At 43.1% G+C, this 15430-nt stretch overlaps 1 protein-coding gene across 9 annotated transcripts in view; it reads left to right on the forward strand.

The window, feature by feature from the left end:
* epb41l2 (erythrocyte membrane protein band 4.1 like 2) overlaps nt 1-15430 on the forward strand; it is an 89315-nt gene that overhangs the window by 19758 nt on the left and 54127 nt on the right. For 5 of the 9 annotated variants that reach the window (XR_008071169.1, XM_035794337.2, XM_052471042.1 and 2 more), the window contains exons 1-2: nt 6312-6474; nt 14478-15043. Coding sequence is in view for 8 of the 9 variants with exons in the window: in XM_035794337.2 (XP_035650230.1) it covers nt 14492-15043 (552 nt within the window). In the remaining variant the exon portion in view is untranslated. Of the gene's footprint in view, nt 1-6311; nt 6475-14477; nt 15044-15430 lie in introns of those variants that run through there. The other 4 variants (XM_052471040.1, XM_052471041.1, XM_035794335.2 and 1 more) reach the window with 2 other exon arrangements.

A 15430-nucleotide genomic window follows, 5' to 3' on the forward strand; every position in this document is an offset into this window, starting at 1 on the left:
ATTTTCTTCAAAGCCATCACTTATATATCAGGGTGTCCGTTTGGAAAATGTGGCACCGGACATTTGACCGGCAACATTTTAATTTACGTGACCGTTGAGAAATCTGCAGGACCATATGCATTGGGTGCATAACCTGATTCGAGCGTCCACTAACGGTGCTCAGAATTACAGAAATCTCATTTAGATTCGGTTAATTCATATTAACAGAACATGCAAGTTGAAGATGCAATGCTGTGCGGTCCTTCATACCAAATTCTGATGCACACTTTAAAGATGTTAAAACAACTGTCCACGTTTTAGTTTCTCAGCCACCAAGATGAGTAACGAACAGCAGTATCATTTGCCTATGTCAATCTAGTGGAACATTTTAGGGGGTTAGATAAGCTTTAATATTGCGGATTGTGGCTTCTATCAATGTAAAATATAAACGCAACAATTTCATAGAATTCATATGAGGAAATCAGTCAATTTGAAATAAAAAAATTAGGCCCTAATCTATGGATTTCACATGACTGGGAATTTGGATATGCATCTGGTCACAGTTGCCTTACAAAAAAAAGGGCTTCAGGTGCTCTTAAAGGTATTTTTGCGCATTTAAAATCGCTAAAATACAATTGTGTTCATTGGTCACTAACTCTACATGTACATATTACCTCAACTAACCCGGTTCCCCCGCACATGGACTCTGTTCCAGTACACCCTGTATTTAACCTCGCTATTATTTTACTGCTGCCTTAATTATTTGTTACTATTTAAAAAAAAATATATATATATTTTTTTACATAACACTTTCCCCCCTCCCTAGCGTTTCAAAACGGTCACGTAAATAAGTGCTGAAATTCATTATTTTAAAAGATGGAGATGAAGGAAAAATACTGTTTTGAAACAGCTAGCTGTGATACAATATTGTCAAATGTCCCGATGTGTAAATATCGTTTAGATACAATTTGACTACATTCTTGAATGGTTTCTCATTTTGTTCTTGACCAAAGTTGAACCCTATATAAGGGAATACATTTGTTATTCTGATAGCTTCCTTGAAAAACAAAGTTGTGGTGTGTTTCCAAGGGAACCCCCGTGCGTGCACCTGTGCAGAGATTACCTCCATGTGGCCCCTTGGGAACACTCATCTCCGTGGCTCAAATCACTAATGGGAGATGGGAATTTAGCGAGGGACCATGGGCATTTCTAACTGATTTGGAACACTCAGACATTCAGAGAGAATAAAGGGGGAATGGGCGGTCTTGTAGGGCGCACAGTCAGCCTGTATTACTGTTTAAACACAGCACACTGGAGCCCTCCACATGAATGTCCCTCCATTATGACACAATTTTAACCTGTCAGTGGCAAGGAAGCACTATGGACTACGTCTTAATTTCTCCCTCAGCCATAGATGTATATCTATGGACATCAACATGGTGGTGCTTGCTCTTGGAGTGCTGCATCGGATGACAAAACATGTTCTTACTTCCAGTTATTCACTGTTCAGGACAACGTGCCATTTCAATGAATTTGTCATTGCTTATACTCTGGTGGATGAAAAACAAAAACCTGGAGGGTTGTTATCAGTAGGTGTCATAGATAACCACTGAATCATGTCACAAGGCTGGCTTGCAGTGCAACACATCAGGGTTTAAATTTGTCATAGTTTAGTGTGAAATGGTTGAATTTGAAAATTACGTATTCCATTACCCAAAACTCTTGTCTGAGTGTGACAGATGGCTGGCATTGTCAACAAGGATTAGGACATGGTTTGCTTTTCTCAGGTGATTAACGCAATACATATTTTTACTCAACAGATGACCCTCACAGGTATCTACCATATACCACTCATCCCCATGTTTGTTGGGAAAATAGCCTCAAGTAGCCCTAAGGCTCGACACACGTAAAGGATATGCTCTAATCTACAGAAAAACAAATAAATTATATAATTGTTTCAACAAGTCTCCGTTGAGCCTGTGAGAGGGTCACTGTTAGGGTTGGTTATCATTCATTAGATTAGTTTTACCCCAGTCCGTCCCAGCCCAGCTGCTCCATAATGCTGCTCTCTCTGCTTTGAGGGAGATGATATTTTTGGGGTCCAGCCCAGAGTTGGATTAGAACCTCTGGCTCTAGACTCCAATCTATTGTGTGTGGGTGGGAGTCCGGGGCGGAACGTGGTCACTGCTCTAGAACCCAGATGTGTTCCCTCAGGAGGTCCATTCCAGGGCTGGGCCCATAGCTTTTATTCTATGACATCACTAGTCCATCAGCCCAGACTTTAATCCACAATAACAACTCCACCAGACTCAACAGCTGTCTGGAATATACAGGCGTTATTCTGTGTTTGCTTTAATCTGTATGATCATGTAGTGTACTTCACCCTAACAGCCAGCTATGTTTTGTGTGTCAATATCAGAGGAATGTTCAAATCTGATGTCTGACTTGAATTTGAGCCTAAATCTTTTGGCAGCATATTTGTTAGTTTACAAACAATGCTTGGAATTTTGACACGGGCCATTATTATAACACTTTTGTTTTCCTACCCAGATGAGAAAGTCCTAATGGACAGTAACTTTTTGTTGGGGGGTCCTCATGTAAAAGAAAAAGGCTATCATTCAAGCTATGCACATCATGAAGAAGGGCTCAATATGAATCTGTTTTGCAATCGTTCTTGAACGTGTGGGATCCCAGAGCACGCTGATGAAATCCAGCCCGGTCTGGAGCAGGGGTTGAAGCTGGAAGTTGGCTCTCTGGACTGGGGTCCCTGCAGTGGGAGTATCTATGGCCAAATAAAATCTAGCCCAGACACTGAGCAACAGAGGTCAAATGCTTCAGGGGCAAACCGGAGGCCAGAAAGTGTGCTAATATCAACCCATTATCTCTGTGGGGCTGTGTCCTATGCATTGTGTTGTTGGTATTGGAGTCCCTCCTTCCCTTCATCAGTTCTAGGAACAGCTGAAAAGCTTCCTAGAGGAGGGAACCATTAACTAAAGCTGTCCTGTCACCACACTGTATTATTTCTGGCTTTATGTAGTGCAACTTGATGCTGGAGTTAAGCGATATGCCCTGATTCTGGATTTCTGTCCCTCGACACAGCAAAATCGTCAGTGCTGCAGCCAGGAGCTTATTTTTATCTCTGGGAAGGACAGTTGAGAATGTGAGGGAAAAATGGGACTCACACAATGCTATATTTGGCATGTTTTAAGTTGGTCTTGATATCAGCATTATGAAGTCTGAACTTGGAGTTTCTGTGCTTTACCCTCTTGGTTGTATGATGTCATGAGACGGGCTCTAGCTCATGTGTTTTTGCGACTGTCTATTTAAATGTTCTCTCTGATGTAATGTGTAGATACACCTAATATTAGCCTAAACCATCCGACTGGGGGTGGACTTAACACAGTAAACACTTGTCTTTGTATAGTTTGACATCAACAAACTACTTTCACTTGCAAATCAAAGAGAACCTTTGCAGACACAGGAAGCCACATTTGATGCCCTTCATTGTTACTGTTAACGAGCTGCAGTGTTCTCTGGTGTCCTAAGCAGGTAAAGAAGCATGGATAGCTGCCAGTGTGTGTGGCTGAAGATGACCTGAATGCAATTTAGATCATGTAACTGAGAGGAGTTATTCTAGGTGCCTACATCACCCCTTCAGACACCATCTAAACCAGTGATGGTCATGGATTCCCTGTAAAATTCTAGGACTCTTATCTATTATCTTTCCCTTCAAGCCATAAATAGCCTACCGCTTAGTCCTTCACTGCTCAACCAGGCCCTGTGAGAGCCAGCCAGAAGGGGACAGTGGGACACAGTAGCCCAGCGGCTGACAGTGATTGATCACGATATTGTTGTGGACTTGCAGGCAGCGTGAGACAAAGTTGGTCACAGTCACTGCCTCAGCTATGGATGGTGACGATGGGAGGAATTCATAGGCCACAAAGGAGATGTCCAGATAAGAGAGATTGGGAATTGAGGTTAGGGGTAGGTGGCTCAATACACATTAAAGTGGGTTTTAACACATGGGATAAATCTGTCTTGATAAACTCATAAAATTATTGATAAACTTGTAAGTAAAGATATGAGTTTTTACTGGCGTTGACCAACAAATGTCATCTTCTGCATAAAATATCCAAGTAAAATTGTTCCAGCATCTCATAACATGACTTTCGAATTTAACAACAAATAAAGCTATTTGTTCTACACCAGTGTTTCCCAACCCTGGTCATCGATTGCCCCCAACAGTACACAGTTTAGTTGTAGCCCTTGAACACATCTCATTCAGCTCATTGAGGGCTTGATGATTTAGTTGGCAAGTTGAATCAGGTGTGCTTGTCCAGGGTTACAAAGCAAATGTGTACTATTGGGTGTTCTCGAGGACCAAGGAGATGTCTTGATGTTGCTTGAATATATCCACATAATTGTCCTCATGCTGCCATCTATTTTGTGAAGTGCACCAGTCCCTCCTGCAGCAAAGCACCCCCACAACATGGTGCTGCCAGCCCCGTGCTTTCCCGTTTGGGAAGGTGCTCTTCGGCTTGCAACCCTCCCCCTTTTTCCTCCAAACATAACGATTGTCATTATGGCCAAACAGTTCTATTTTTGTTTCATCAGTCCAGAGGACATTTCTCAAAAAAGTATGATCTTTGTCCCCATGTGCAGTTGCAAACCGTAGTCTGGCTTTTTTTTATGGCGGTTCTGGAGCAGTGGCTTTTTCCTTGCCGAGCTTGGCTTTTTTTTATTGTTGTGTACCTATGTTTTCTAGCTTTCTATCATAGGAATTTGGGGTGGATTATCCATTTTAAGCGCTCAGCATTTAATCAACATTTCGTTGTATTAAATCATTTTCATCTAAATTGCACATATAGGCTGTGAAAAGCCTACAAAAGCATGCTGGCACGGGCATGCCCGAAGTTCATTAAATGAGCAGTACTGGAGTGAAATTGGAGCGGGTGAGGAAGCTGACGCTCCAGCCTTTTGGTAACTCGCTCCAATCTCCAGTCAAATTTGGTTCTCTCCGCTCCAGCTCCGCTCAGATACACTAGGCTGAACTCTAGAGCGACATTGATTCAAACAGGCTTTTATCCTGCCATTGAGATGCATGCACAACTGAACTTCCTGTTGCTATAGCAACTCTCCTAAATCCCAGATAAAGTTTGTTTTAGATGTGGTACAAAATATATGCTTCAGTTCCGGAACTTGTGGCTATTTGCTCGTCCCCGTATCCATTTAACAGCCAAACTCATTGTTTGACCTCAAAAAAATAAATCTGTTCTTGGTGTGCTTCGATACCGTTGCCGAAGGCTTCAGAGGTCAGATAAAATTGACATTTAGTGCCATGAGACCCGAGGAAATGAGCCTCTGTCTGTGGTATTTTCATCCTTTGGGGTGTCTGGACATTCTTCTTAGTTTAATCCTGCGGTGACCTTCCCAATGATGGCACGACACACAGCTTTGATCTCTCTTGGGGCATGGACCCCTTCACAGGGCACACTTTGAGGATACTGACTCTTCAGAGTGCCCCTCCAAAAGTGCTCCATTCTCTGGTGTATTACTGTACCATTGTTGGACACATGGCTATTAACTCCCACTATTGTGTGTACTGTAGATCCAGCTGTTTCACTGTACATTGAAATGACTCGGACTTCCATCTGTCACCCAATGTTTTATTAGTCGTATGTATAGGATACTCATGGTATACATCGTCCAACTAAATACAGGTTCCTTCTCGACAATGCAACAACAATAAGAAATTCTACAAGATAAGAACATAAAGTAAATGGCAGTAGAATCTACTTTTTTTGCATAAGTATACATTTAATAGAAGTATGTGTGATGATGGCACTAATACTGGGATAAAGCTTTGGCCAAAAACTAATTTAGTGCAGCGCCTGCTTACACCATTAGAATAATAGAGTTAGAACTTTGTTGATTCTTGTACTGTAAGCCTCTGTTGTGCTGAGAATAGGCCTACCTCTTGTCTACGCTCTGGAATGATGTGTAAAAATTGATTGTTTGTTTGAGGACTGGCTCTTTTAAACTCCAGTCATTTAGGTTAGATGGGCATCAAACCACAGTGGGTCTGCATGTTAAAGCTTGTGGTTAGTGATCTTCTGCCGCACAGAGCTGGTTTGAGACTTATTAAACTAGATTGGATTGTAGTGTCCCCTGAGACTAGAGGACACTACTGACGAGGAGAGAGATCTATGCTAGTGTCCACCAACAACCCCTCTCTTGGCACATACACTGCGGGGGTGGGGTCTGCCTCCTTCGTTCACTCTCTCCCTCCTCCCTCCCCATTATTTCTCTCGGTCACGTTTGGCTCACTCTCTCTCAGCCTCATTCTTCTCTCTGGCTCTCTGTCCCCCTGAGTTTGGTGCTGAGTGCGGTAATGACCGCAGCGTGTAGAGCAGGAAGCTGATCAGCTGGAATAGAGCACAGGAAGGTGACAGGAAAGCGAAGTCTTGAGTCGGACATCAGAGGGGAGAGATCACGGTAAGGCGCTACTTGGTGCTCACACCCACACCCAGCCCTGCACCACAGCTGTGCACTGGCTTACTGTACTGAGGATACTGCTCTGAGGCTGACGAGGCTGGCTAATAGTCAATGCAGTTCATCTTCCGTTCACTTTGATAGAATGTCTAAATCAGCTGATTTGACTTTAGCGGGACACCGAGTGATCAGGACGCAGCCATTCCAGGAACTTGTGATTCATAAGGTTGAGTGGATATGGGGATAAACCAAATGTTTTGCTTTGGAATTTGAAAATAATTTCCTGGCAATTTGACTTCAGCTAGGCAATGTACCCGCTTTTAATGAGTTTTTATTGGACTAATCAGTGAGGGGTGTTGTCTTGGGTGTTGTTGCAGTGACATCCTTGTTTTCCCAAGCACATCATTGTCAGGCCGTGTTTGTGGTCTGTTGGTGATTATAAAATTCCCCATGTGGTATTGTCACAAGGTGAGGAGATACGAGGGCGTGTCTTTCAATCGCTTGATACGCAAACACAACACCGTGCTACAATAAAACAGCTAACCTGTGTCTAAAGATCAAACAGAATGGAAGCCATGGAAGTTTTCATAGTATTCTTCTGCCACTGTAGGGGGATGTGTGTCGTTTTTATTGGAGGCTGGGGTGGAGTCGTGGGTTGGAGGGTAGAGTCGTGGGATAAGGGGGAAATGAAAGCCTGCTTGTCGCAGATCCTTTCTAAGCTGCAGCATTCCCGGTACGGATCCTTTTGAAGCTGCAGCATTCCCGGTACGGTATGCCTCGTAGGGCGCAGACACTAAGCAAAACAATCAGAGCAGACTGCTCTCTGCACTACCTGGACTATAATGATTTTCATATTGAACAGTACAATAACAACAAACACACTGCAGTCAATTGGGAATGACCAGAGATTGTTTATCACAAGCCACGTTTCCATCCACAGTTTTTATGCAAATAAAATCATAGAGTATTATAAAAAATATTTAAATCATGACAGCTGTGATGGAAACGGGATGTTTTCGGCACCGTTGTGTAAATGCCAACAATTTGTTTATCCAGCATGTGGGATCTTTTGTGTCGGTAGAATGTGGTATGTGAGAAATCGACGTGAAAACAGTTTAGGAGCAAATATTGATTATAAGAACCATCATACCGAAGTAAACTTGGAATCACACAATGAATGTGTGCACACATGACTGTAGAATGTATGCACACATGACTGTAAGTCGCTTTGGATAAAAGCGTCTGCTAAATGGCATATATTATTATTATATATTATGATATGGTGTGTGGTCCTCCCACTACGACTCGGGGAAACTGCAGTTTTATTAGGCTACAAATTAAACAAGTGCTGAACTTCACTGAGTGGTGAAAGTGCACGGTGAGTAAATATTGATTGTCTTATTCTGGTGACATGATGATCGACACTTGACTACCCTTGACAAATACAAATATGCTCACTCTTATCCATAATCTCATGTAGACAAGACTACCCACACTGTATCTGCAAGTTGTTGGCTAGAGCGCAGGTGCCAAGATCAGAGTAGGCACATTTGCTATTTAACGTGGTAGAGTTATATTCGATGGAAACATATTGCACTTTTATTCGGTACATGAAAACTTAATAAAAAAGTAATTTAATGTGCACTTTGTCATTGCACAGATTTTTATCTACAAGTCCATTTGATGGAGAAACACCATTCGTGAGAAATATCTTTACGCAGATTTGTTTTTAAATATTCTCAATTGGATGGAAACCTAGCCAGACTGTCACACAGTGAGTGTCTGTAACGAGAGAAAATAATTTCCTTATCGTATACATGTTGTCGGCGTACACTTAATTGTCCAAACATGTCTAATTAGTGTAATGAAGCGATAGGCTGTTGTGGTGACGGGTTTGATACGACTGGTGGTGACGGGTTTGATACGACTGGAGATAAGCAAAGTCCCTCATCACCTCCATGTAGCCTACACTTGAGTTGGATGTGTACAGCAAACGCACGCACGCTTAAAATACATCTGACTGTCACCCACAGTTCTCCTAAGGTAACTGACGATTATATAAACGACATAAACTGAGACGTATGTTTTTACAAGCAAAAACACTTAGGCTAACCATAACCCACCTCCAGGACCAGAATGTGTTGAGGGTATCTGACCTCTGGTCTATTATGAGTTTATTAAAGAAATTATCTGATGGTATGCGACTGGAGCATGTCAGTCACATCTCTCTATAAAGATGCCATTTAGTTTTTTGCTGACACGGACCTTGATTTGGTTCTGACAGGCTGTGTTTCACAAACTCCCATGATGTGCAAGCGTTTGCAGATTAGTTGATTTAGCCTGCACTCTGCTGGGGTGGCCAGACCATAATGCCACTGAATGGCCGCCCTAGTCGCTCGCCTGTGGCAAGGTTGAGTTTTGAACCTGCAGGCTATAGTTTTAAACATAATATTCTATTTCAGGTCATCTCTGTTGTGATTTCACATACCAGACTGAGCCTGCCCTACAATCAAGGTGCATTATTCACAGTGAATTGATGTTTAAATTCAAAATGGTATTTTCTTGATTAGATTAGGCCTAGATGTAGCCTATTTCTTCAAATAGATTGATTTAATAGGTCAAATTTGAACCAATTTGATGTGTAGCCTAGGCCTGCCTACACAGCATGTCTTCATTTGTTTCTGTATGTGTCCTAAATGTAGCCCACACATCAGTGAGGAAGCAGTGTCCATTACGATGCCATTCATTGGGTTAAGTTGCTCACGGTTGATGCATGTCATCTACAGTTTACTTTTTTGGGCTCTGTCATTTGATTTGTTGCAGAGGTATTTTACTTCAGTTTGAACTTGATTAAGACTAATCTGATCTGAAGAAGCCCGAAATGTGTCCTAGCCAGTTCTGTCCGTTACATTTAGCTACCAGCTACCCTCGCCCCTTTTATTTATTGTCAGAATACTACTAGAATGTCCTTTCCTTGGTTATATTTTCAACCGTTCCCCTGAGTCTTCTCAGTTGCTGCCTTCCTTAATTCATGTGTCAACATGTCACATGACCTGCTGTAAAATTTGCAGAACCCAAAAATGACCATAAAATGGCTTCTCTCCCTCAACCCAGTGGCCAGTTATGTGCGAGGGACCATTTTCTATTCATAAATCCCCCTGTGTGTTGCCTAGTGTATGTGCTCCTCTCATTGATTATGACAAAAGTAACTGAAGTGAACCATGGAATGCCAGGTACATTAATTATCAATTCTGACTTGACTCTAGAGGTAGCTAGCTAAGGTTAATATTTTCAATACAATCACATTTGTAATCAGGAGAAAGGAAATAAACTGATTTAGTCAGGGTAGATAATTTAGGTGAATTTGTCTCTATGGAGACTGGCTGAGTCATTGATCAAACCTGCAGCACTTTGTCCATTTTAATTTCAGAGGGTACAGTTAAGTCGGAAGTTTACATACACCTTAGCCAAATACATTTAAACTCAGTTTTTCACATTTCCAGACATTTAATCCCAGTAAAAATTCCCTGTAATAGGTCAGTTAGGATCACCGCTTTTATTTTAAGAATGTGAAATGTCAGAATAATAGTAGAGTGATTTATTTCAGCTTTTATTTTTTTCAGCACATTCCCAGTGGGTCAGAAGTTTACATACACTCAATTAGTATTTGGTACCACAATAAGTTGGGTGAATTTTGGCCCATTCCTCCTGACAGAGCTGGTGTAAATGAGTCAGGTATGTAGGCCTCCTTGCTTGCACATGCTTTTTCAGCTCTGCCCACAAATTTTCTATAGGATTGAGGTCAGGGCCTTGTGATGGCTACTCAAATACCTTGACTTTGTTGTCCTTAAGCCATAACTTTGGAAGTATGCTTGGGGTCATTGTCCATTTGGGACCAAGCTTTAACTTCCTGACTGATGTCTTGAGATGTTGCTTCAATATGTCCACATCATTTTCTGTCCTCATGCTCATGCTATTTTGTGAAGTGTACTAGTCCCTCCTGCAGCAAAGCACCCCCACAACATGATGCTGCCACCCCCGTGCTTCATGGTTGGGATGGTGTTCTTCAGCTTGCAAGCATCCCCCTTTTTCCTCCAAACATAACGATGGTCGAACAGGTCTATTTTTGTTTCATCAGACCAGAGGACATTTCTCAAAAGTATGATCTTTGTCCCCATGTGCAGTTGCAAACCGTAGTCTAGCTTTTTTTAATTGTGGTTTTGGAGCAGTGGCTTTTTCCTTGCAGAGCGGCCTTTCAGGTTCGATTTAGGGACCCGTTTTACTGTGGATATAGATACTTTTGTACCCATTTCTTCCAGCACCTTCACAAGGTCCTTTGCTGCTGTTCTGGGATTGATTTGCACTTTTTGCACCAAAGTACGTTCATATCTAGGAGACAGAACGCGTCTCCTTCCTGAGCGGTATGAAGGCTGCGTGGTCCCATGGTGTTTATACTTGCGTGCTATTGTTTGTACAGATGAACGTGGTACCTTCAAGCCTACCACTGTAGTGTCCTCTGCAAACTTGATGATTGAGTTGGAGGCGTGCATGGCCACGCAGTTGTGGGTGAACAGGGAGTACAGGAGAGGGCTCAGAACCGCACCCTTGTGAATCAGCGGGGTGGAGATGTTACCTACCCTCACCACCTGGGGGTGGTCCAGTACCCAGTTGTAGAGGGCGGGTCGAGTCCCAGGGTCTCGAGCTTGATGGCGAGTTTGGAGGGTACTATGGTGTTAACCTGTTAATCCTACCCCCTACTTTTTTGAACATTCTGTTAAAAATCGCGCAACATTTCAGCGTCCTGCTACTCATGCCAGGAATATAGTATATGCATATGATTAGTATGTGTGGATAGAAAACACTGACGTTTCTAAAACTGGTTAAATCACGGCTGTGATAATAACATAACGTGTGTTTCATCGAAAAGCGGAAGAAAAACTGGTCACCAAAATCTGGAAAATATATCAATGCGCCACTTGCATGTATTGTCTATTGGAAAGCAAATTACATGGGGCTGAGATTGCAAGTCCTACAGCTTCCACACGATGTCGCCAGTCTTGTCAATTGCCTGGGCTTTGTTTCTTGGTCAAACGAGTAAGAGAGAGCCCATTCCTTCTGGTCTCCGACAGGATGTTTTGGAGGAGAAATTTCCGAACATGATTTCAAGATGTGGATCTATTGAATACACATCGCCCCGTGATCAATTTGATAGATTATTAACGTTTACTAATACCTAAAGTTGGATTACAAAAGTATTTCTAAGTGTTTTGTGAAAGTTTATCGTCAACTTTTTTAATTTGAAAAAATGACGTTGCGTTTTAAAAACGCAGTTTTTTCCTGGATCACACTCTTCATAGATCGATATTTAGGGTATTTATGGACCGATTTAATCTAAAAAAAGACCCAATAGTGATGTTTATGGGACATCTAGGAGTGCCAACAAAGAAGATCGTCAAAGGTAATGAATGTTTTATATTTTAATTCTGCGTTTTGTGTAGCGCCGGCTATGCTAATTATTTTGTATTTCGGGGTGTTGCATGCTATCAGATAATAGCTTCTCATGCTTTCGCCGAAAAGCATTTTAAAAATCTGACTTGTTGGCTGGATTCACAACGAGTGTAGCTTTAATTCAGTACCCTGCATGTGTGTTTTAATGAACGTTTGAGTTTTAACGAGTGCTATTAGCATTTAGCGTAGCACATTTGCATTTCCGGATGGCTGGATGGGAAGCATGCGTGTCGGGTCGACTTAAAGAGGTTAAATGCTGAGCTGTAGTCGATGAACAGCTGTCTCACATAGGTATTCCTCTTGTCCAGATGGGTTAGGGCAGTGTGGTTGCGATTGCGTTGTCTGTGGATCTATTGGGGGTGGGTAGCAAATTGGAGAGGGTCCACAGTGTCAAGTAGGGTGGAGGTGATATGGTCCTTGACTAGTCTCTCAATGCACTTCATGATGACGGAAGTCGTTTAGCTCCGTTACCTTAGCTTTCTTGGGAACAGGAACAATGGTGGCCCTCTTGAATGTGGGAACAGCAGACTGGGATAAGGATTGATTGAATATGTCCGTAAACACACCAGCCAGCTGGTCTTTGCCATGCTCTGAGGACGCGGCTAGGGATGCCTTCTGGGCCTGCAGCCTTGCGAGGGTTAACACGTTTAAATGTTTTACTCACGTTGACTGCAGTGAAGGAGAGTCCGCAGGTTTTAGAAGCGGGCTGTGTTAGTGGCAATGTATTGTCCTCAAAGCGAGCAAAGAAGTTGTTTAGTCTGTCTGGGAGCAAGGCATCCTGGTCCGCGACGAGGCTGGTTTTCTTTTTGTAATCCGTGATTGACTGTAGACCCTGCCACATCCCTCGTGTCTGAGCCGTTGAATTGCAACTCAACTATTTTTAATATTTTTTTTTTATTTCACCTTTATTTAACCAGGTAGGCTAGTTGAGAACAAGTTCTCATTTGCAACTGCGACCTGGCCAAGATAAAGCATAGCAGTGTGAGCAGACAACACAGAGTTACACACGGAGTAAACAATTAACAAGTCAATAACACAGTAGGAAAAAAAGGGGAGTCTATATACATTGTGTGCAAAAGGCATGAGGTAGGCGAATAATTACAATTTTGCAGATTAACACTGGAGTGATAAATGATCAGATGGTCATGTACAGGTAGAGATATTGCTGTGCAAAAGAGCAGAAAATTAAATAAATAAAAACAGTATGGGGATGAGGTAGGTAAAAATGGGTGGGCAATTTACCAAGAGATTATGTACAGCTGCAGCGATCGGTTAGCTGCTCAGATAGCTGATGTTTGAAGTTGGTGAGGGAGATAAAATTCTCCAACTTCAGTGATTTTTGCAATTCGTTCCAGTCACAGGCAGCGGAGAACTGGAACGAAAGGCGGCCAAATGAGGTGTTGGCTTTAGGGATGATCAGTGAGATACACCTGCTGGAGCGCGTGCTACGGATGGGTGTTGCCATCGTGACCAGTGAACTGAGATAAGGCGGAGCTTTACCTAGCATGGACTTGTAGATGACCTGGAGCCAGTGGGTCTGGCGACGAATATGTAGCGAGGGCCAGCCGACTAGAGCGTACATGTCGCAGTGGTGGGTGGTATAAGGTGCTTTAGTGACAAAACGGATGGCACTGTGATAAACTGCATCCAGTTTGCAGGGTAGAGTGTTGGGAGCGATTTTGTAGATGACATCGCCGAAGTCGTGGATCGGTAGGATAGTCAGTTTTACTAGGGTAAGTTTGGCCATCAATCCATGGTTTCTGGTTTGGGAATGTTTTCATAGTTGCTGTGGGTACGACATCGCTGATGCCGTACCCAACTCGCTCACCGAATCAGCGTATTGTCAATGTTGTTTGACGCAATGCGGAAAAGGGTGTGTATGTAAACTTCCGACTTCAGCTGTATGTCCTTCTCTCTGGAACATAATGCTTCCAAAACAATCTGTTGGATTCACATTCTCCAATATTCTCCTAAAACCATTATCCAGATTCTCTGCTTTATCATTCCGTGATTTATTTTGAGCTGTGCCCTGTGAAATGGAGAGGGGTGTGGCAAACCTGAATCTCTTAACTCCGAGTCCTCCTCCTATTGTCATGTTGAGTTGCGCTGTGCAGAGCCGTGTCCTTGTCACTGATATTTGGGTTGAAGCCTGGTTCTGCCTGTGGCTACTGCTCCTCTCTGGTGGGGGATGCAGTTAACAGTTAGCTCCTTAGCAACCAGCCATCGATGGCCACTGCACATGCCATTTTAGTGAGCTCCAGTATTTGTCAGCGAAATTTGTCAGAAGGAATCACGGCTGACAAACGTACAGCTGATATTATTGCGTCATCTTTGTTTTTTCAGTTGTTACATGATAAAATAACTAATAGAATTGATTTACATTTTGACCTACCTGCAACATGACATCTGTTTGCTAATAGACTATCATATGTACTCACATCACTAGCTGTCTTCTCCTGGTTTAACTGTATTCCCTATCTCTCTCTCTCTATGTGCAGTGTGACTGGGGACCATGACGACAGAGGTGGGATCTGAAACAGAGGTGAAAAAAGAGCCGGAGAAGGCAGAGGAGCAGCCTGCAGAACCTGAACGATCAGCCATCAACCAGACAGACGAGGTCAAGGTCGTTGAGGCCGCCGAGCAGTCCAACGAAAGCCCCGCTCTGGCCACAGACTCAGCAGAGGCAAAGGAGAACCAGGAGGCCCAGCCTGCCGACAACGCCACAGGACCGGAGGGAGAGGAGCCCCCAGCCTCACCACCAGCTTCAGAGAAGAAAGGCATCTCCAGGTTCCTCCCTCCATGGCTTAAGAGGCAGAAGTCTCAGAGTGTGGTGGGACCCAAAGAGAGCCAGGTGACACCCAAGGAAGAGGGAGGTGTGGTTCTGGTGAACGGGGAGGGTGAAAAGGCGGAGCAGGCCAAAGCAGAGCAGACATCATCGACCACAACAGCTGAGCCACAGGTTGAAGAAGAGCAAGTGAACGGCGAGGCGGAGCCAGAACAGAAAGAGGAAGTGAATTCAGAGGAACACGCGGAGAATCATTCCACTGGCAGTGCAGAAACTCAGGTATGCTAGCCGATATTCGCCATATAAATTCTCTACACACCCCTTACTGTCTCTCCATTATCTTTGCTTTGGTCTTTCAATTAAACTATTCTCAGATTTAGATGGATTCCTGGCAGGTGAGAACCCAGATGATTATGTTTACTGTAGCTTTACTTATTGAGATGGTCTGCTTCTCTGCTGGCTTGCTGACAGTAGTGTGTCATTTTTGACCTTGCAGTCACCCAACTTGATTCAACCACAGCAAGCCAAGCAGGGACCCTGAGGAATGGGTGACACTTATTTCAATCCACTAGAGCTCTCTGTCAAGGTTCATCCTTTGCAACCCTGAGGTTAGGAGTTATCAGTTTAAAAAAACGTCTGTTGATACAGTATTATTCATCAGTCACA

This window comes from Oncorhynchus keta, chromosome 19, assembly GCF_023373465.1.
Source record: "Oncorhynchus keta strain PuntledgeMale-10-30-2019 chromosome 19, Oket_V2, whole genome shotgun sequence".
Classification (NCBI taxonomy): domain Eukaryota; kingdom Metazoa; phylum Chordata; class Actinopteri; order Salmoniformes; family Salmonidae; genus Oncorhynchus; species Oncorhynchus keta.